Genomic DNA, 22,502 nt, shown 5'->3' on the forward strand with positions numbered 1-22,502 from the left:
CGCTAAAGCGGGGCGGGCACCTGGGCAGTCCTGCTAGGTCGTAAGCAAGCAGCCACCACGTTTCCTTCCAAAAGTCGTGGAGACGTCTTGAGTTCATGCAAGCAGGGCATCAACTTCATGTGCACGTCCTCTGACGAAACTTGGCACGAAACGTAGCTTGGTATCTACGTGGCATGGTCTTACGCCTGAACCATCCTAAACTTCCGAAGCATACCTACCTACGTAGGTACCATTCCGGAATCCAACATCCATAAGTTCCCAATAAAGTGGAGACCGGGGAAGTGAGTAACGTATTGCATGCCCTGTTCGATCCTTCGTGTACCGTGTCGCTAATCGCTGCGCAGAGACATTGCATCGGATCTTACGTCCGTAAGGATTCCGGCTTTCCACTACCAAGCTTCAACAGCACCTCAGTCATGTCGAGCCCATCGTTGTCGAACCAGAACGGATCTCAAGCTTCCCCACCAGTCGAAGTCGATAAGAGGACACAGCAGCCTGCACCGCGCGTTCGCCGCAGGAATCGACTCATCACTTCTTGTCTCGAATGTCGACGGCGGAAGTTGAAGTGCGACAAAGGCCACCCATGTACACATTGCACCAAAAACACGCGACAATGCGTTTTCATTGCCTCCGGACTTGATGCAAATGCTCAGGCAAAGCTAGCCGAGGTTAAAGAGCAGATGGGTCGTTTGGAGAGGAGCCTTGAAGAAGATGTTGCGCGCAAGACAGAAATAAACTTGAGAAATACTGCAAGCTTTTCTAGGGTTGGTACACTCCCTGGTCAGGAACAGTCAAGCGACCAAGAAGACGACGAGGACACCAAGGATCTCCGGCCGACACATCTCGTTACTGAAGATGCAGCTTACTATGAGCCTGACGACGATGTCAACGACGACATGGTCGATCTGGGCTTTCGAATGGGCAGAGTTCGCATCACAGAACGCATTGGGGGACTTGTTCGTCCAAGATTGTCGGATGAGGTGAGTCTCCACGTGTTTAGCATGTCGGATCAAACTGACACCTTCCTCGTAGCTTGCTACAACACTTAAAGAGTTACCAGATCGCGAAACTCCGTCTCTGTCTGCCATCGAAGAAGATGCCGTAAATTGGTTAGCACCCACACAAGACTATGTCGCTCCATCTTCAAACTTTGTGTTGGCGTCCGGAATCGACCAAACCGCTCTTGAGTCACATCTGCCTGCTCGGGTCGTGGTTGATAAACTACTCTCTCAGTATTGGGTTGCGGTGCATACCATAGCCCGGACCGTACACCGCCCTTCATTCGAGCGACAGTATCAGAACTTCTGGATCAGAGTCAACATGGGCATGGAGCCTCGCGCATCTTTCCAAGCAGTGCTCTTTGCAGCTTTGCTAAACTCAGTCGTTTCAATGACCGACGACATGGTGCAAGTCGAGTTTGGTGTTGAAAAGCAAACCATGATAGACAGCTTCAGGGAAGGGACGGAGGCAGCGCTTGCGCGAGCCAACTTCCTACGCACTACAAAATTGGAGACAATTCAGGCTTTCGTGATGTACCTCGTAAGTCTACCGTCTTAAAGCGGGTACACGACAATTTACACTAGTCGTGACCGTTGACTTCACCAGAATTTGCTAATAACCTCTTATAGATTCCGCTATGTCGCAACGAAGTATCTCGCGCCCACTCTGCACTAACTGGGTCACTTATTCGCTTGGCTGAATGTATGGGATTGCACCGGGACCCGACGGCCTACAGCTCCTCGCCGGTTGAGATCCAAGTACGGCGTCTCATATGGTACCAAATATGTTTTCTGGATCTACGTACTTGCGAAGCTGTTGGCCCACGTCCGCAAATTCGGCTCGACGACTATGACACTCGCTTTCCGCTGAACATTGACGATGTTGATCTCGACCGTGCTGAGCGTGGCGAGGGCGAAATAGACGTCAGTAAAGATCGCAATCACTTCACCGACATGACTATTAGCCTCATGCGATTTGAAGGATACGAGATGCATCGCTTCCTTTGGACCGAGCGTCCAAAATTGGATCGCAAACGCGCTGACGGAAAGAGCGAAGTCACAATCACTTCGCTTCTGTCGCGAGTTCAGTCATTCCAAGCGGCTATGGAAAAGAAGTACCTTCCCATGCTGTCCAAGACAGAGCTATTACACGTTCTAGCGTCAGAGCTATACGGCATCGTCTCGAACCGCTTGTATATTTCCATCTTACAGAAGTACATTACTTCTGCTCGCAGCCGAATGCCGGAGCGATTACGACAATTGACACTAAGCGCAGCGACCATGATTCTGGAACATGGCATGGCAATTGAGCAGCATCCAGTGCTATCTTCCTGGGCATGGATCGTCGGTGCTCTCCATCAACACCACTGCGCGCTTCTTCTCGTAAGCGAGATTTACGTAGCAAACCCGGAACCAGCGATGGAACAGCGAATATGGAAATGTCTGGACTACTCGTTCAATCTACCCACTGGACTATCCAACGTTGAGAAAACGAGGATGGTTTTGGAAGAGCTCGTCGGCAAGACGAAAGCCTACTCTGCCTTGAAAAGAGTTCGTGTTCCTGCCGACATGCCGCAAGCAGGCCTGGAGCCTCGACAACGCGTACAGAGGGAGGAGGGCGGACGTGATGGAAGCACGCAGTCGGAGCCGAGTACTTCTGGTCCACTTTCGCATTTACTGAACAGCAATGCAAACCTGCAAAATCTCGTACCGCCTTCGCCGTCACCACCACAGACTTCTCAGGTTCAGTCCACGTTAGTACCCAGGCTCAACACGTTTCCTGGCGCTATGCCGACTGTAGACTGGGGTACCATCGACATGCCAGCGACAGTATCTGTTTCAACCTACGACGTCATTCCTGGGAATAGTCCAGGCAATCTGATGCCAACCACCGCCCAGCAAGGTGAAAGTAGTAATAGTAGTCCGATTTCTACCATGTACGAGGGTGGAATAGCAGCTGGTTCTAACGGTAACACTGCGATGGACGCTATCAACGACATCGATTGGGTAAGTAACACTCTCGCCCCACCACACACTGGCATTGCTAACGATGATGTAGAATGATATCGAGGAGATGTTCGGTGATGCTGAGATGGGGGCGGGCAATATGCTTATCCCGCCTTTCGCATTTCCTTCTTTCTCAGCTTCGAATCTGCAGTGGCCGGCTTCGGGTCGAATGCAGTAACCTCATATGGTACTATAAGCACCAATATCAACTCCGTTGTCGTATCACGCATCACTCCATAAATCATTGGTGACAGGTCGTCATACCCGGTTCAGTGTTCAGTAGTGGTTTGCTGTTGCAGCGAAGGGTTTGGTACGTTGTATTTAGCACCAACTACCTACTCTTTCACATACGATCACAAGCGTTCCTCCATCCATCGTTTCATGCTAATTGTAACTTCTCGGTCGCTTTTGATTCCACGAGCTGATATACTCAGCACCGGCCCGTGTTAGGGTCAGACCTACAATTAGACGTTGTTAGCTGTTTTCGTCCGTGCAAAGCTAACTGTGTGTATACAAAAACTTACCGGAAAAGCCAGTCAGCAGTAACTTTCTCGCCGCCGGCTTGGCAGCCATTAACCTCGTCGGTCAGTCGCTTAATGCAGTCTTCTTTGTTGAGGGTCAAGCCGCCTCGGCCTTGCCAACCCACAGCGAAATCAAACTTGATGCCCGCGTACGGGCATTCGGCGCAAGCGTACTTGGTTTCGCCCTGATTGAAATAGCCTGCGAACCTACCGCTGTTACAAAGGTCCCTGATAGCACCCCTAGCCGCATCTTTGCAGGCTTCGGTGGCCCATTTCTGGCCGCTGTCAGGAAAGCAGCGGGCCATAGTGACGGTGGCCGAAGTCAAGATAACGAGGAGTGTAAATCTCTTCATTGTGAAGATGGTGATCGAAGCAGAGTCTGGATTGAATATTGTAGGGTGATGACTCGAGGCTTGACGGCGTTTGGAAGCTTGGCTCTTCTACGGGTCAATCGGTGAAGATTAGAACGAAAGTCGCTCTCTTTGGAGTGACTGGCTGAAACAGTCTTGGAAATGTGTTCCGTGCAATTGCTATATAGACTAACCTTGAATTAGCACACGGTGGACAAAGCGCATTGGACCGCGGAGTGACTTCACAATGTCGGAAAGCTTGGTGTGTCATCCTGCAGGAAAGCGTCTTTCAGTGAGAGAAAACGATTCCATTGTATTGAGTTCAGGGTGCCTGTGAAACGTTTTATCACCGCGGTTGTTCCGTTACAAGTGGATGAGCGTTGACTACTCAGCGAACTATCTAACTTAGGATGACTGACGACCCACTACTTCTAACCAGCTTCTCCATCAGAAATAATTCTTTACAAAGGCCTCGTGTACGAATATTACATCAATCACAAGCACACCGCGCTCCCTGGATTCATCTGACAGTGCTGGCCCGGCTCTCCGACCTTACAGCTCCCACCGGACGGACAACTTTGTAGCGTCCACACTCCACAATCTGCTTTCACCTGTCCGCCGTTGAACGGACATGCCTCCCTGATCGCTTTGAATGGGTTGGTACAAGCATTCTGAACATCTGGCTGAGACTTCCCTTTCTCCGTATACAACAGGTTGCAAAGCTCTGGGGCGTTCGCGTCCACGGTGAACGTTGCGTCGTAACGATTGTTGTTTTTGGGATCGCCATTTCCCCCTGAGTCGGCCCCGACTTGCGTCCAATTTGGTTCAGTGCCGGCACAGAATGTGCTGATTCGCTCATCAGTCATCACTATGGAGACGATTCGATCCGCATCGGTAGTCCCATGGCTTGGGAAGCACTCTGGCGTTCCGACGTTAGGATCGACGGGGGCTTGAGTGGTATTCGACGGTGTTGGTGTGGGAAAGGGTGGGGTCATGGTAGAGGCAATGGGAGAGGACGAGGTAGGGGCAGTGGGAGAGGGCGCGGTAGAGGCCTCGGAAGAGGCCGAGGTGGTATCGGGAGAGGATTCCGACTTGGTATCGGGAGGGTCGTCTGGGAGTGGGCCGGAAGGTTCGATGCCCATGATCTGCTGGTAGTCAGGTAGTGGAGGGTCTCCAACGAGGGTCACGGTAGGCACAGGAGCGGCTGATGAAGACGAAGACAGAGATGACAACGTCGTAGTCGGACCATCAGTCGTAGTCGGACCATCAGTCGTAGTCGGGCCATCAGTTGTAGTAACGTCAGGGTTTCCACTTGGCTGTTCAGGGTCACTATCGCTTCCAGGTGGTGTTGAAGGAGGTGTCGCTCCCGGTGGCAGAGGAACACCCCCGTTAGGGACTGCGTTCATTGTCAGCTTCGCTCGAGACAAGTATTTCACCCATGCTTACCCCATATAACTCCACCAGGCCCGATGATTAGAGGAATGACAATGATCGCGCCACTAGAATCCGTCGTGGTCGTCGAGGCCGTCGAGGCCGTTGTTAAGGTCGTATATTCGGGAACAGTGGAGGGAACGAACTGCATTGTTTACTCAGAAGACGAATCAAATTACTGCTGTCTGCGGTTGACTCACAGTTAAAGTCATTACACTTCCAGCCGAATCCGTCTCTGTGAGCACAGTCGATGTTGAAGATGGTGATAGGGTTGAAGACGGTGATGGGGCTGACGAAGGTGATGGGGTTGACGATGGTGATGGGGGTGACGATGGTGATGGGGTTGACGATGGTGATGGGGGTGACGATGGTGATGGGGTTGACGATGGTGATGGGGTAGGAGACCCAGGGTCTTCTGGGCCTTGAATGCCATTCTCTGGAAAGACTATGTCGGCGATGGTGTAGATGAAGCCATTGAGCGCCCAAACCCCGCCCCAATAGTTGTCGTTCTGAATGCATTGTTCGATGATGTTAGAGAAAGCTTCGTTGCAATTCTCAATGGGCTTGGTGGCGTCTTCTCGTGTGACATTGAAAAGCATCGAGCGTGCATTGTAGGTAGCGATTTTGCTGTTGGGCAGTGTGCTGTTCAGTGTATCGTTTAATGGTGGGAATCCACCAGCACAGATGATGCCATTGGGTTCGTTCAGGGCACCAGAAAGAAAGCTGGCGATGTCTGCGCCTGAGGGGTCCCCTTCTTTGCGGGGTTGGTTCGAATCGCAATCTGCTCCGTTGACGACGGAGATATTTGAAACAAGGAAAGCAAATATCAATATGGTTCGGAATGTCCACATGATGGAGACAGCGTTGGCAATGTAGTTTCCGTGCAACGACCGTTCGGTAGATTTCTGGGCATCAATGAGTTTCGTTGCGGTCTCCAGGCTTTCTCTGCTTGTAATCGCCAGTACATACCTTGATAGAATACAAATAGCTTCTCTTCTTTATTGCTTTTGTGTGATCCTCACCGAATGTATCTCAGTGGTTGCTTATAGCAGCTCAACAAAGCGAGGAGCATCGGGAAAGTTTATACCTAGGTATTCCAGTTTCCAAACTTCCAAGGCTGACTAGAAGCACATTGGGGTCTTGCCTAATTTTACATTGCGATTGAAACAGGTTTGGGGGCCGTAAGTCAACGTAAGCTGAGTGCGGCCCCCGGGGGTTTGATTTTGGCCCCGGGGCTGCTGATACCTAGGTACAAATGGGTCCTGGATAATTTGACTATGCGATTAGAATGGAGTTAGGGGCGGTAAGGTAACGTCAGCTGAGCGCAGCCACGGGGGGCGTAACTCGGGAATGCCTTTCATGGGAGAGATGATACCTCATTGGAGGAATCTCAAACGTTCTGCCCCCATAATCTTACCTCCAAGTCTCAAGTATTCCAGGAGAAGATCTACAGGGTTGGATTAAGATTGTTTCCCGGTTTCTCAGCCGTGCGGGCTAGCTTTGGGGCTCTTCTTACGCAACATCTCCACACCTGGGCAGATGCCTGCGAACAAATTTAGCATGCAATAGCCTTCATATATCATAGCATTCCTCTCTCCCTCTAGATTCGAGAACACATTTTGTAGCAGTTGCTCTACAACTCCCCGTTCAGCATATCCTTTAGTTCTTTGGCGTTCATTCTATCCTCAATCTTCTCTCCCGAGGTCATCATGCGGTCTGAACTATTCTATTTTCTCTTTATGAGCATCCAGGCAGTACATGTTTCGGCATGGGCCCTGCATTCCAGTTGTAGTGGTGACACAGCAACTCGAGTGGAGAACACCATGAAAATCGTGTTCGAAGTCCTGGATTACGCTTCAAAGCGGGCACAAAACACAGAATACATACAAACCGATGCGACACTTCTACAAGACCTTCTTGGAGCGCCAGATGAGCACGATCAAGCCACTCTGAATCTCGCACATAGTAAGTTTCCTAATTCTCCAGCCTTGCCCAGGTGCGCAAGGTGATCTGGTACAATTTCTGACTTCGCCATGTAGCACAGTTTCAGGGTGCTATAGATACTACAGGACAAAGGCAACCCCCCGATCGAGGAGTCCTGATATTTTGCTCGGACGATCATCTCACATACCCGGAAGATGGCTTTCGGGGGGTGTATTTCGATAACGGCGATAACAGGCAAGCGCAGGTTCGTTCCAAAGCTCCCGTCCCTGGTGCTACTGGACCTTGCAAGGGCAATCTTCGTGCCTTTGTTTACCCTTTCGGGTTTAAGGATGGATCACAGCCTGGTGGCAACGCCGTGGTTCTCTGCTCGAATTGGGATGGAGGCGCAATTACATCAACCCAAGATGTCAAAGGCGAGATCGGCGATTGGCGAAAATCTGGAGACTTGAGGAAATACTCTCAGGGCATTGAAACAGTGGGACAGTATCTGAGCTATATGATCATACACGAGTTGATGCACGTCGCAAATCTGCAGCAATGTAAGACTTCGCATCCAATTACATCTCGATATAGAGAACTGACAAGTCCAATAGGTCCAGCAGCACTTCCAGACGGCAACATTGGAGAAGTGTATGGATACGAGAAGATCGCTGGTCATGCACCCGGCGCTACAGGTGGCAGTCCTCCTTCAGTAAACAACCGCCAACACAATGCCGATTCCTTTGCGTTCTTAGCATCTGGTATGCATCACTCTCTCAATTCATTTTCCAAGAGCAAATGCTAATTTCAATTCAGCCTGGTACCTGAATCTGTATAAATGGACGAATGGCGCAGCAGTTCTCACAAAGAAAGCCGAACGTCCGCCAAATGAGTTGTAGTTGAGAATGGTGTTGGTTTCGAAAGAAACTTCTAGAATCGCCAGAGTAGTTCTCAGCAACTTCTCTTTCGTATACTTCATTGGCAGATAGGATTAAGAGTTGAAAGGGGGGTGTAATAGTCAACGTAAGGACTGAGGTTGTTCAAGCTTTTGTTTCAAAGGATACCCAGGCAGTCTTATTTCCTGTGATAACGATTCCAATATCTGAAACCGAAATGACCTCACACTCCCGAGGTCGCCTCATTCGGGGATATGGCTAAAAGGTCATAGAGCCCACGTTCACGTCCGGTCGTGTACTTCGCATATCTTTATCTAGATGTAGGGTGCAGGTCTGTTCAGTCTTTTTGTGCTTCGTCGTACCTAGGTACTTCAAGAGCAGGGGCACGACCAGCGTAAAATCTAAAAATAAGTGCGCACAACTTGCACCCCTGCTCTTCGAACATCTCTCGATCACCTGTAACAAATGTCACGTTGCACGCAAGCCACAGGGGCGATGTACATCGGGCTTAGTAAGCTGAGGATAGACCTTGGAGTATAAGACCAGGCAGTCGCCCGCCATTGCTCCGTCCATCGTCTACCAAACTTTACAGAACAATCAATACCACACAATGGTAAACCAATCAAGCGTTGAGGCGAACTCTAAGTCAACTACTATCGTAGACGCGATTGTTACCCCGCCGCTACCAAATTGGAAGGAGCTGCGCGACCTTCCCGCGCCTAGCGGCCCACTGCCCGAAGACGACGAAGACGATGCGACTAGTAAAGAGGAAGCCTCAAAGCCGAAAGAAGTAAAAGAAGCCAAAGAAAGCGAGGAAGGAGACAAGAGCGATGAGTAAAACGGCATACGTACTGCATGTGAGAAGCAGGGCAGCGCACGTAACGACAACCTCGCGTAGGCTCTACGCTGAAGTGCTATCTCGAATCCAGCCCTGCTCGTCTCCCGAGCACCACACTTTGGAACATGCGGTCCCTTCGTGACTCCACAGTCGCACTCATACCTTGCATTCTCGGATTTAGCGCCTCCATAATCAAAGCACAACTCTTGATCCGACCAACATCCCTTAGCGCCTGCGAAACAATGGCATGCCGCTTGCCAGTCGTTTTATTCAAGGCTCCACGTTCGGATCACAAGTACATTTCATAAGCACGTCCAATTGCCGGCCGTCGAAGGGTCCATTGCGCAGTCGCCTGGAATTTCCAAGCGGTATAGCAAGGACTCGGCTCGCAGTACGGGAAGCGGAAACAGTTCATGGATACATCCTCCGAAGTGGTGACAGGTTTGGTGTTGGCCGGTCGATGGTCTGGTGTTGCTGAGACGAATTTGGTACTTTATATTCACCACCATCCACCCATTCTTCCACATACGACCATAGGACAATGAAAATTAGGCTTCCCGTCCGCTCAGCCATATACAAGCATTGTACCGGCGGATTAGTAGTTAGGTGGGTGACCACTAGCGAATCCCCGCTGTTGTATGTTTTTGGAGTTTTTGTTGAAGTTTTTTTGCATGTGGGGCGACCGACATCGTGCCGACTAGAGACGATGTGGGCCTGAGAACACGCGAAGACGGCATGTGTACAAGCATGTGACTAACATGCGACGTCTTTGTTTTGCTCTGCTTGGTACAAAGAGCATAAAATGATACTTTCGGAGAGAGACAAAGTACTTGGTCGCGGTAACACAGTTGTGACACTCCCCTTACCAACTCAAACGACCGAAGAACATGTAGCTCAATTAACAAGGCAAAGAATCATAATCTGGAAGCCATCATACAGAGAAGCTGGGTGATATCATGCTGATGCGTTGTATCAGCTCTTGCGGATCCGTCGATATCCTACCTACTCACACAGCAAAGATGGAACAAAGGAGATCTATCACCATTACTATCAAGAACTATAGAGTGACTTCTTCATCATTCTCACTGCATCTCTCATGCCTTGTTACAGCAAACTCGTATAACTTTACATGTACATAACTGACCACAGCGCCCTACTACGTATTCACTCCAGCACAAATCGCATCGCCTTACCTTAACAAACACCAGCAGAGATGTTCCGAAACACAGCCGCAGAACTTCTCTACCTCCGCAACTCAATTCTGGATCACCTTACACTTCTAAACCCCTAGCCGGGAGGTAGACTGAGCTTAGTGACATACCCCAACATCGATGACACTTGGGACGTGCGCGCTATAATAGTCACGTCGGACGAACCGCACGAAGCAAGGGTAATAGGGATTGTGAACGATAGCCGATGTGAGCTGACGGGTTTGCGGCAAATGCTACATTTGCTGCAACAGGCTCAGAGACAAAAACTTCAAGAGAGGACAACAGGCGACATACTCACCAGTGCGGATACTGGAGATGAACATATGCAATTCTTAAGGAGATGGCATAGGCGGAGGGGGTCTGCAGTACCGCAAAGAATACAAGAGATGTTATTGGAGTATATGCGGAATGGGAGGCGGCAACCTCGCGCCGACTGGGTGGACGACGCTGGTTATTGGGAGGGTAATCGGAGCGAAGCTGTTCCGGCTCGGAGACACGAGATGGATGAATGGACTGCTGCTTCTGAACAATATCAGCGCGAACAAGAAGAACAGGTTGCACAGCGGTACTAGGGGCTTGGACAGCTTCTTGTTTCACTTGTAGCTTATCTTGACAAAATGATGTATCTGGTCAAGACCTTCCATAGAAAGGATGCGTAATCCTACATGTGACTGACGATCGGGAGCATTGCCGAGATGCGATTGGATCATGAGTGGCACAGGGATGACGGAGCCATTTTGACTTCATGTGTGAGCGTTAGAGTCACATGTAAATGACGGGAGTCATATTGACGCGGTGGCTTGGCGTGACATACCGTAAAGTTTCTTGAAACACCGCACAAAGGCTGTAGTATGCCAGAGTCTAGGCTTCGAAGCACTGGAATCGTACAAAGAAGTTATGCTTTCTTTGCAGCCTGCTCGGTACTTGCGTAAGGTTCAGCTCCGTTCTAGGGCTTATGGATTGGCGGTACGGAACGAGTCCCGGCGGTAGTGGAAGGTTCAAGTGCGGCAATCGCACAAGAAGTCAGATCTAGATCCGCGTCAGACAAACCCCTGCTGGGTATTCTTGTCTCGCAGCCCGGAAGAGGTACGTTTGATGTTGCTCTTATCGCCACTGTGGGGAAGATAACGCGGGTAAAAGAGTTTCGAGATTGACCTCAAGATAGCGCATAGTGATGGCGCGTAGGACAAGAGGCTAAGATGTATGATTGTGGTTATTTCTGATACAAGTATTTGGAAGTGAGCGGCACTGTCAACCCCCCTTGCTGTTCGCACTATAAACTGCCAAGTATAGGGTTCGCGCTGCGGCGGCGCAGGTGTGCCGCTAGACGAAGAAGCACTCACAACTTGACATGTGAAAGCCGTGGGTATTTTGTGCCAAATGTGTTGATGGTGGCGCGAATACCAACGGGCGATCGTGGAGAGTATAGAGTTTCGGCTATCTAGGACGATGGCTTATCGTCGGGCCTTCCTCGAGTGTTTGAACACGGCGCGGCAAGGTTAGGTTGCAAAAAACAAGAGATCTGGTAGCAGGGGCTATTGCAAGTGAGTGATGATGCATGGCTGGGCAAGCGCGATAGGCGACTGAGGGGTGGCTCCGTATGCAGGTCCGGTCTTGGTATATTGGAACACTGCAGCGTGTATAGCCGGAGCGACAAAGGAAAGTGCGCATCCCGGGTATGGTCACGCTACGTGAATAGAGTGCGCCTTTGACTCAGACTGCGGTCGCTGATTTCTGGATTACTCAAAAAATGAATGACATGATGTGTTATCGGAGCGGGTGCCCAAGATCAGAAGGTCGCGATGTCAAGATCTCAGGCGGTGGAGGGTTGTGGAGGGGTGTTCCCTGTGTACGGAAGATTTCTGGTGACGCATCTGCGGGCTCGGAGATATGAGCACTAAGCGAGAATTGCAGTACAACGTGTCCATGAGGCAGTTGCGATGGCGGGTCTGGCAGCGACGTGTTAATGCCAGCGTGGGCAGGAATAAGGTCGGGATGAGTTGGCGCTCGCAGATTCAGGGGGTGACCAGTGGAGAAATGCATTGCTGGACTTGCTTTTGCCCAACGGCACCAGAGGGTGGTGGACGAAGAGGCAAGATATGCAGGAAAGCGGAGTTGTGGATGGCCCGCAGGAGGCGCGACCCGTGGTCTTACGCCGTGCAGCAGCCCCCGGGACTTGTACCTTTTTAATTGACGAGCCGAGCGTCCGTCTGCACAATTGCTGTTGGATAGGCATTGATAATTACTCCAGCCGCGTGCGGGCCTATCAACGCGCGTTGGAGCGACTTTGTGTCAGCTCGCTATGGGTATACCGAACGTTTTAAGAGGCAATTGGAACAGGAACAGGCCGGGGGTCACCCTATTGACGGAACCGCGTTAGTGAACAAGTGAACAGTGCTTGAGGTTCCTGATTTGCCGTGTGGCTGCAGGATGCCAATGGCTGGTGGTACACGGCAGCGTTTCATGGGCGCGACCAGGAGGCAGGCGCACACAGGGCTGGTCCGGGCGCGGGGACCAAGACGTGTTGACTCGCAGGCGCGACCGTGTTGGATGCTTCGGTCGTGGGCGTGCAGGGGTGCCACGACAAAGTTTGGGATGTCCTGCACCGGCATCTCAAAAGTTGCTAGCTGCCCTTCTCCTGCATTGGGGCACGCAGCCAGCAACGCTTCTCTGCCCCGAACGCGTCGTGCGACCGCGACGGCGTCTGCTGCTCTCCCTCCTGCCCTCCTGTCCTCAGATCATTGCCTGGGGACTGAGGCCTGCTCCCCCATCTGGTGGAGATCCGCACCTAGTGCTCGCGCGTGGCTCCTCTTGGCCTCGTCCTGCAACACGACCACCATCGTCGTTTGGAACCCCTGAAGCCCCGCAACCCTCTCGTAAACTGAGTTTAGAGCCACCGCCGCCTGCGCGTGTCATGCGAAAGCGACTGCGAGACGCCTTACCTCACCCCTAGCATCGTTCTGCCGCAAGCCGCTGGCTTCCCAGGCTGAGGAACGGCGCGCCCAAGCAGCATCGCGCCATTGACCACCTCCGTCACCTGTCCGTGCCGTCTGCAGTCACGGCACGCTGCTCAATTGCTCCTGCATAGCCCTCAGCGACCTGTCTGGGCTTTCCGGAGAATGCTCCTGCGCCCCAGTGTGGGAAGGTACTCGACGCTCACCCTCACACAGCGCCCATCACCATGGCCGATTACTCACAGCATGAGGGCCGTCCCTCCACGCCCACCGGCTCCTCGAGGACCTTCCGACCGAACGGGTCTATGCGAGCCCTCAACACCAACCCGCCCAAGCAGGAGACCTTCTTCGACGATGCCACCCCCGTAGACCGCTACAACGACTCCTCCAAGCACGATCCGCTCCGGGACTCGCACGACCTTTCCTTCGCCGAGGGGGGTAACGTGAGGGACTCTGTCGTCGACAACATGCTGCTCTCGCTCGACCAATTCTCCACGGGCAACCTGTTCGGCGGCAGCTCAGGGCCCCAGTACAACAACTACGCCGAAGACGACTTCTTCCTCAGGGACAACTCGTACCGACCGCCCGGCGCCCGCCATCGCGGCCACACCTACGCCTCGTCACGCTCCTCCGACTATGACCTCAATCCCGACGAGCACTCTCGATACACAGTACACCACTCGCGCGCACGGCGAAGTAACAGCAGCAATAACATCGGCTCGCCAATTCACAGGAAGGGAAGCACGCGGGACATGTACACGGGCCGCCAAGGCACCGGCCAGTATGGCCAGCTCCCACAGGCGGGCCATTTGAGAGGCGGCAACAAGAAGGGCAGCATGGGCAGCGGCTCCTCGAGCATGGACTTTGGCCAGTCTGGCATTTTGGGCAACCAGCGTCTTGGTTTTGGGAAGCGCTCGGCGAGTTTCGACCATAGCAATGCAAGCGACCGGGGTAGAGTCTCACCTCTCAGAGTTGAATCTGTCTTGGACCGTGGCAGGGTTGCCTATCAAAACTATCCCGATGAATACGATGCCGCTCCCGAGCCCACCATCCCGGCTGGCCCTCGAAGGGTCCAGGAACCACCGCAATCTCCCCTCGCTCTACCTCCCCAACCAGCCTTCGCCGCGCCACAAGGACCGAGGCCTGGCCGGAGAGGTAGTGTGCGTTCCAACACAAGCTACAGAACGCTGCGCAAAAACAAGAGCCAGCCAGGACCCAGCATGAGAGCCCAGGCCCAGGAGTTTGTCAACGCCAGCACCTTGCGAGAGTTGCCTCCTGTGCCGTCATGGCATGACCCATCCGCTCCCTCACCCTCTGTGGCCGCGCGAAGTCCCCTGTTCCCTGTGCAAACCCCAGCAGCGCCCAAGCCTGGCTTCTTCCGACGTGTCTTTGGCGGAGGCTCTTCCAAAGCTTCATCACCACTCCCAACCCCCACAGGCCTACCGACGTTGTCGCAAGAAGCTTCAACACCCGTCTCCACCAAGCCACAGACGGCCGATGTCAACTCCATGTACTCTGCCGCACGACCCCGCACTACCCCGAACAACAGCAGTCACATTGCTACGCAAATAAAATCGTTGCCAAAAGCCCCTCAAACCGCCAATTCTTCGCATGGAGATGGCCAGGCATTGCAGCCCCCCACGTTGGGCAAGAAGCCATCATCATTCTTCCGCCGTCGGAAGAAGTCGATATCCGAAAACACAAAACCTCCAGTTGCCGCTCTCGAGATCCCTCAACCAAACAGACCAGTCCTTCCGCCACAGCCCAGCCCCGGAGTTAGTAGTCTGCGCCAAGTGATGAACCCTTATTTGAACGATGCAGGGCGCGCCGTTGAGAGACCCGTCGACGCGCGAGATGAGCAGTCGGGCGACGCTTCCACGAATGGATTCTCACCAAACTATAAACCACACAAGGATGCAACAGTCCGCACGATCAAGCCGACTTCGCGTGGGGATGACCAGACACCGCCTGCTTCACGAGGAGGGAAACTGAAGGTTTCTGAGACGAACAACACAGGCAGTCCGAAGTTGAAGTTGAAATTGAAGCACGCAAAATTTGCTGCCCAAAATCAGCAAGAAGACACTTTCCTTGCGGACAGTAGCGGCAATGAGGACCGCAGTGGTCGTGCAACACCAACGGGAGAATACAGTGGTACCGAAGAAGCACGGAGGCCAAGCACAGGACCCACTCCCTCATCACTCAGACAATCTGATGGAAAAAGCAACCGCAAGCCATCTGGCGATCACCGGGCTGAGCTTCTGTCACCTCTCAACAACTCAACCTCTAGGAGCGGGTCAGTGTCACAATCTGCTTCCGAGGTCGAAGACGAAGGTTGGGTCATCACCGAATCAACCGACAAGGTACATCTTACCAACGGCAAGAGCCCGGCGGCGAAGCGTGTGTGGCTCGACACCACTCTGCCAGACACGCTTGGCGACACTTCTGACGATCTCAAGCTACCCTTGGAAGGCGCGCGATCGTCCCAGCAGTCACTCGACAAGGTTTCGCCAGACGCCAACACTCCAACCTCACCTAATGACGTTTTCCACTCTGCTACGAGCCTGCCTATCGTGCAAGTTGAAAGCCGCGAATCTGACACCATGCCTGCCATTGTCGAGGACCGATCGATGCACAGCGAGCCTACTGATGCTGAGCGCGAACGCGCATTCCAGATCTACAGCGGTGATGATTCTTCCAGTTTGAAGGCTCAAGCAGCCGCCCTGCTGGGCGATGTCACTTTGTCCAGCACACGCATGCGGAAGGCCTTCATGGACCTCTTTGACTGGACAGGCATGAATATCCTCGCCGCCATGCGTGACCTTTGTGGCAAGATCATTCTCAAGGCCGAGACGCAGCAGGTTGATCGCATTCTCATGAGTCTTTCAGAGCGTTGGTGTGAATGTAACAGCAGCCATGGCTTCAAGGCAGTCGGTAAGTGCTCACTTCGCTGAGACAATATAGTAAGCTAACCCACTGCAGATGTTGTGCATACGATTTGCTATTCCATCCTGCTCCTCAACACCGATCTCCACTTGGCCGACATTGAGTCGAGAATGACACGTAGTCAGTTCGTCCGCAATACACTCCCGACCGTCACCCGCGTATGTCAAGATTCGGTCAAGGCTGCAGGAGAGGAGACACTGAAGCCGCAGCACGCCCACTTCCGAAGACCCTCTCTCCCGTGGAACGATAAATCAGAACCCAACTCCCCAGGCGCCGAAGCCACCACATTTCCAGCGGACGAGGAAGAGCCTGTGGAGGCTAGGAAAACCCGCAGTCGTCTCTCGATTCGCCCTCCTGCTAGGAGTGGCTCAGAGGGTCTGCTCTCCTTTGACTCTGCAGTGTCAGAGTCAAACACCCTCGTCAACTCACCATACAATGGCCCCATGCGGGGATGGGAGTTCCAGATCGAAACTGTGCTCAAAGAGTTCTACGATTCTATCCGCAAGCAACGCTTGCCTCTCCACGGATCTTCTGAGCCTGTTGTCCATCACCAGCCTTCATCTAACAATCTCTCCGTTAGCAACATGCTACGACGCACTCCCAGTGTGCTAAGCAAAGCACCTTCGGACAATACCAGCTACCGTGGTCGGTCACAGAACGACTTCCGAAACGTGGGCAGTCGTTGGGCCTCTAAGAACCGCTCAAAGCAAAGATTGTACCCTTCGTCTACTGTAGCATCAAGTCGTACTAGCCTGGACGACGGATCAGTGTGGAGCCCTGCTGGATCCAGCTCTTGGAGTCGCTACTCTTACGGCAAGACGGGCACATCAATGTCGGTCGACTCTCTTGGCTCGCACTTTGCGACTGGCGACTATCAACAGGCCATCGGCTTTGCCAATGCTCTCAGTCAAGCTATCATTCGCGAGGAAGGTATGACTATTGCCAGCGACGAAGAGTTCTCCCGCGTCGCCCCCCTGTTGGAAGACGAGACGCTCGAGCTTGTTGGAGCACCCTGGGCCAAGGAAGGTATTCTCAAGCACAAACGACACCTTGATTCGGTGGATAGGAAAGCAAAGGATCGAGCCTGGAATGAGTGCTTCGCTGTTGTTGAGAAGGGCTGCATGCGTCTGTTCTCTTTCAGCATGAACTCCAAGTCGGTTCGGCAGAAGAGCAAACTGCGGCCGTCTGTGGGCGGTGTTGTAGGGGGCGGCAACTGGATGGACAATGCGGAAGCCCTGGACAGTTTCCCACTTCGACAGACAATCGCAAGTGCTCTACCTCCCCCAGGATACTCGAAGACAAGGCCTCACGTTTTCGCGCTGTCGCTGCCTACAGGTGCTGTCCATCTCTTCCAGGTCGGTACACCAGACATTTGCCGAGAGTTCGTGTGCACCGTCAACTACTGGTCCGCTCGTCTCTCGAAAGAGCCTTTAATGGGTGGAGTCAGCAGCATGGAGTATGGTTGGGGCGAGAACGTCATCAACCCAGCTCTGATTCGACAAGACAGCGCACCATCTGTACAAGGCCACATGCCCCGTCCCAGTGTCACAAGCTCCCTTCGTAGTTCGATGGACCATGCCACCGGCACGCCCAAGGCCAGACTTCCCGGTGACAAGGTGACCCTATCTGACTGGAGCCCACCGGCGTCTAGCATGATGGCTAGTACCCTGATGGAAGTGGACCAGCTCAGGGCCCTTACCGACTATGTTAAGAACATTGAGAACGAGCTCTCGCACCACAATGAACTGAGAGCGCCGTTACTCATTGCCGTAAGACTTACCTCCAGACTACACATGAACGTCACTAATATATTCTTAGTTCTCCCCTCGCCACCCTAATGCACAGAAGGCCATGGCCAACTGGGAGCGCAAGTCGCAGTACCTCCTTCGTGAGATTGTCAAGTTCCGCACCTATATCGACACTCTGGCAACTGCGCAAGCGCAGAAGCAAAAGATCTACGCCGAGCGCGAAGCTCGTGAACAACAAGAGCTCGAGGAGGCAGAGAAGGAAGCAGAAGCCAGTGCGAAGAACACTGAAGATGATGGTGCGATCCAAGCTTCCGAGCCTGCTCCATCCAAGACCATCCCGAACCCTGCTCTACCAGCAGCTTTCCTTTTACATCCATGATCGCCAATTTTCATTTTGGCGTACACTGACGATTGATTTCTTTGTTACGAATAGTTACCCCCTTAAAGCGCACGATACGGCGTTTGCGTCTGCTTCATTCGTCGAAACCGAGCTTAAGACAGCGTCCGCACTCGGTGGCTTGACGCATTGTTATACCTATTGTAATCTGTACGAAGTTCTCACGTTTGGCGTCTCCAGCAATTTCCTCGGTTTCTTTCTTTCTCGTCCCTTCTTCTTTCGAACGAACACGTACGACCACCCCAAGAGTCTTTTGAATCGGACTTCACTCTATACGATTATATTCGCATCTAGTCATTATCAAGCTCGGGAAGATTGATGATCTATATGGTTACTTTGGGACGGAGCTCGCTCTTGATTATTTCATCCTTAGACTGGGCGGAAGAGTACGATGAAGAAGCAATTGTTCGAATATTATACCCCATGTTCTCGAATAGCATACTTTGAACGCTATCTTCTCATGACACTCTTGACATGACCGCGCGCATCTATTCTTGGTGCATCGCCGTTGCGTGCATGATAGCTGTGAGAAGACGCACACTTCGTTCATCGCACAGCTTGCATGAGCATGTCGTTACATCACCTTCAGCTACGCTGCACACCGCAGCCTTGAACTACTCATAAGGCTACGATAGCTCGATTTACCACAGCCTACCAGTCAATGTAACCCCATAGCCACCACCACGACCTCTATGATGCCATTCAAAGAAGCCCATTGCGCCCACTGCTCACCACCACTGCAGCTAGAGACTCCAGCGTGCTGTGAAATTCGAGCAGCGTTGCGCCTAACGCATACACCGGCCCTCCTCCCCTTCCAATCATCGTGGATCGTGGACCAATTACCATCGGGCCTCACTGTCGGCGTGCAGTGTCCTGCGCAAGCCACAGGAAGGGCTAGACTCTCTTAGCGCCAGCCTCTACAAGCAGCGCCGCTCTGATGTAAGGACCGAATTGGACAGAAGGATGCCAGAAAGGTTTCTTGCAGATGCGTACAGTGCATCAAGGTGGGATCGCGTAGAGGGGTATGGGTCGAATTGGGAAGCGCTGAAGACAGGGTGTTGGGTATGTAGCCAAGTGATCTCGTACACCCTTCGCGTTGCACGCCCCATTCGGTAGGGTGCATAGTGCCGTCTTTTTGATCTGGCCGGGGACGATACAGGGCTGAAAGAAAGACTTGGATGAATAAGGAATGGGAAAGGGCCGTTTGATCTCGGAGCGGGTTGGGGGTTTGGCCTCGATGGATGGGGGTCTACGTTTGATACGAAAGCTTTGTGTAAACACATTTGCGAACGTTAAGCGGAACGGAAAAAAGCAAAAGCAACAGCACGTAAACCGCCGAAAGCATCGCAAACTCTCTCTCCAAAGCACACGCTGTAGAACAGCGTTAGATCAGTCCAGCTCTCAGGAAACAGATCTGCACCTAGTTGGACCCCGGTCCTGGGGATCGTCGGTGTTGCCGTCTCGCGTACGAGACCGGACGAGCTAACTAGCCTTGTACCTCGCCGGCATCGTGGCATCCCACACGCCCCCATGTCACAAATTGCGGAAAGCACACGGGAAGAAGACGGACAGATTGAGCGTGCCGGGCGGTTAGACGAATGAGGGGGCAGAAGCGACGGGAGACTCGGCACTGGGGTCTCGTCTTGCATAGGAGGAGACACGTAGGTAGTTGTGGAAATGAGGTGGACGAAATGTCTTGGAGGAGGCATGTAGCGTGTATTACCCAATTGATGTAGCAAACGTAGGATGGACCATGACGGACAAGCGTCTGCGTTGTAGTCGCCGTTGTACAGTGTTTCTAGCGCATGAGTAGCTCGACTGCGGACGCAATGCCGAAGGACGATGCATGTACACAAGTAGGCTGCTACAGTAGGTTTGCATAGCGGCATGCAAGTCGCATCGTAGACCACGAGGAAACATGGGCACAAACCATGCGCCATGCGCCCTCGACCCGCCATCCAGACTCTCTTGACAGGCGTTTCCGTTTTTCTTTTATCTCCGCAACGGCCCATTCCCATCCGATAGCCCCCTGAATTGACTCGATTTCCTATTTCTCCAGGGGATCGTCACTCGTCTTGCCTATTCTCGTGGTTTGCTCTTCTAGATTCAGACGTCTGGACTGTGAGGTTAGAAAGTTGGTCCACGAGTTTCGGAGCTTAGCATCCATAGCTTTGTCAGAGCTCAGCCCTAGCCATCCTTGCCAGACCCCGCGCTACTACCACATCTCTCGACGTTACCGACGCACCGCCAGCCGCACTCTATAACGGGACCGACTACAGCTTTCTTCGTGCGCCCTACGACATTTATTCCTTCACCTCGACACTTGCGCCACTATTCCTATCTGAAGCATTGAAGAGCGCGCTCGCAGACGGCTATCTGGGCATTATCATCCACGGCTATCCGGCATCTCTGCCAGTACGCGCGGACACTTGAGGAAACCTCGACAGCAATCGCACATCGCAACTCGACATGTCCTACTATCCTGGCCAGCAATACCACGGTGGCGGTGGCTACGGCGCGCCGCCGCCTCAGAACAACTATGGCGCTCCACCTCCCCAAGGATACCCTCCTCCACAGCAACAATACGGCGCTCCGTGAGTAGACAATGACGTGCAAAACTTGACCGGTGCTGACGAATACCAGACCTCCACAACAATACGGATACCAGAGCCCGCAACCACCCTTCAACAACAACTACGGCCAACCTACGCCGCCACCTCAACAGTATGGATACAATCAGGTATGCACATGGCATGCTGAGAGGCAGCCGCTCGCGGAATTGATAGCTGACATGCTTAGGGCCCGCCACCACCACAGCAATACGGCAACTATGGACCGCCGCCTCCGCAACAACCACAACAGCCTCCTCGCCCAGGCATGATGCCCACAGCTGGCAGCAACCAATGGACACACGGAAACCACAACGCTCCCCCACCCCCACCATCCGGCGCACAGAACTTTGGTCACGGCGCACCCAATGGCTACTCGTTCCAATACTCTGCGTGTAACGGTCGGCGGAAAGCGCTGCTTATTGGAATCAACTACTTCGGCCAACGAGGTCAGCTTCGTGGTTGCATCAACGATGTGAAGAACATGAGCACCTATTTGAACGAGTTCTTTGGCTATAAGAGGGAGGACATGGTCACCTTGACCGACGACCAGCAGAACCCCATGAGCCAGCCGACCAAGGCGAATATTCTACGGGCGATGCACTGGCTGGTCAAGGACGCAAGACCAAACGACTCGTTGTTCTTCCACTACTCGGGTGCGTCTTCCCTCATACACAAGCATACTGTCAGCCAACTAACTTGAACCAGGGCACGGTGGCCAGACCAAAGACCTCGACGGAGACGAAGACGATGGCTACGACGAAGTAGTTTACCCAGTTGACTTCCGCACCGCCGGCCACATTGTCGATGACGAGATGCACCGTATCATGGTCGCACCCCTCCAGCCCGGTGTGCGATTAACCGCCATTTTCGATTCCTGCCACTCCGGCTCCGCCCTCGATCTGCCTTATATCTATTCCACCCAGGGTGTGCTCAAGGAACCCAACCTGGCGAAGGAGGCTGGCCAGGGTCTACTGGGTATCGTGTCGAGTTACGCACGCGGCGATATCGGCAGCATGATTGGTGGTGCCACAAGTCTGTTTAAGAAGGCGATCAATGGCGACGAAGTGTACAAGAAGAACTTGCGAACAAAGACCAGCCCTGCGGATGTGATCATGTGGAGTGGATCCAAGGACACACAGACCTCGTAAGTTTTTTGCCGACTGATTCTGGACTTGACATGGACAATACTGATATGGGGGAACAACAGGGCCGACGCAAGTATCGGTGGTGAAGCTACCGGAGCCATGTCGTGGGCTTTCATCTCTTCGCTGCGCAAGAACCCGAATCAGAGCTATGTACAACTGCTCAACAGTATTCGTGATGAGCTGGAGGGCAAATATCAACAGAAGCCTCAGCTGAGCTGCAGTCATCCGTTGAGTAAGCCTTTTCTCTACCTTGCTGTCAGCACGAACGACAAGCTAACTGGAGTAGATACGGACCTGTTGTACGTTATGTAAACGTATGATTGTGGAACGAAGACGAATTGTTGTAAGATGATATGGGCTAGGGTCCGGTATTTGCATACAGGGGCCTTTGGACTGAACGAATGGATGATACCATGACACATACATCCTTGGATAAGGAAAGCGTGGTTGCTACCAAAACGGATGACTGACGATTGTGTATACGAGTTCCTCTGTATATACTTGGGCACGCGACACGACGGTAGTGTG

The 22,502-nt window shown here is 52.8% G+C and overlaps 5 protein-coding genes across 5 annotated transcripts; 4 read left to right on the top strand and 1 right to left on the bottom strand.

Moving 5' to 3' along the window:
- Positions 1 to 416: 416 nt before the first annotated feature.
- J4E86_003243 (uncharacterized protein) lies at positions 417 to 3,183 on the top strand (the record flags this gene model as incomplete). The annotated part of the gene is made up of 4 exons (XM_051443799.1): positions 417 to 980; positions 1,033 to 1,539; positions 1,629 to 3,005; positions 3,058 to 3,183. The coding sequence occupies 4 exons, from the start codon at positions 417 to 419 to the stop codon at positions 3,181 to 3,183; spliced, it is 2,574 nt and encodes an 857-aa protein (XP_051305294.1).
- Positions 3,184 to 3,435: 252 nt separating this feature from the next.
- On the bottom strand, positions 3,436 to 3,879 carry J4E86_003244 (uncharacterized protein; the record flags this gene model as incomplete). The annotated part of the gene is made up of 2 exons (XM_051443800.1): positions 3,436 to 3,463; positions 3,530 to 3,879. 2 exons carry the CDS (start codon positions 3,877 to 3,879, stop codon positions 3,436 to 3,438), a joined length of 378 nt encoding a protein of 125 aa, XP_051305295.1.
- A 3,251-nt stretch (positions 3,880 to 7,130) lies between these two features.
- Positions 7,131 to 8,129, top strand: J4E86_003245 (uncharacterized protein; the record flags this gene model as incomplete). Its single annotated transcript, XM_051443801.1, has 4 exons — positions 7,131 to 7,272; positions 7,377 to 7,790; positions 7,845 to 7,991; positions 8,047 to 8,129. The coding sequence occupies 4 exons, from the start codon at positions 7,131 to 7,133 to the stop codon at positions 8,127 to 8,129; spliced, it is 786 nt and encodes a 261-aa protein (XP_051305296.1).
- Positions 8,130 to 13,356: 5,227 nt separating this feature from the next.
- Positions 13,357 to 18,199, top strand: J4E86_003246 (uncharacterized protein; the record flags this gene model as incomplete). Its single annotated transcript, XM_051443802.1, has 3 exons — positions 13,357 to 16,060; positions 16,109 to 17,841; positions 17,891 to 18,199. 3 exons carry the CDS (start codon positions 13,357 to 13,359, stop codon positions 18,197 to 18,199), a joined length of 4,746 nt encoding a protein of 1,581 aa, XP_051305297.1.
- Positions 18,200 to 20,686: 2,487 nt separating this feature from the next.
- MCA1 (Ca(2+)-dependent cysteine protease) lies at positions 20,687 to 22,286 on the top strand (the record flags this gene model as incomplete). Its single annotated transcript, XM_051443803.1, has 6 exons — positions 20,687 to 20,811; positions 20,861 to 20,957; positions 21,017 to 21,482; positions 21,535 to 21,973; positions 22,037 to 22,206; positions 22,261 to 22,286. 6 exons carry the CDS (start codon positions 20,687 to 20,689, stop codon positions 22,284 to 22,286), a joined length of 1,323 nt encoding a protein of 440 aa, XP_051305298.1.
- Between the last annotated feature and the right edge of the window lie 216 nt (positions 22,287 to 22,502).

The sequence above is a fragment of the Alternaria arbusti genome (genome assembly GCF_024043155.1).
Source record: "Alternaria arbusti strain BMP 1465 chromosome Unknown scaffold_3, whole genome shotgun sequence".
NCBI lineage: Eukaryota > Fungi > Ascomycota > Dothideomycetes > Pleosporales > Pleosporaceae > Alternaria > Alternaria arbusti.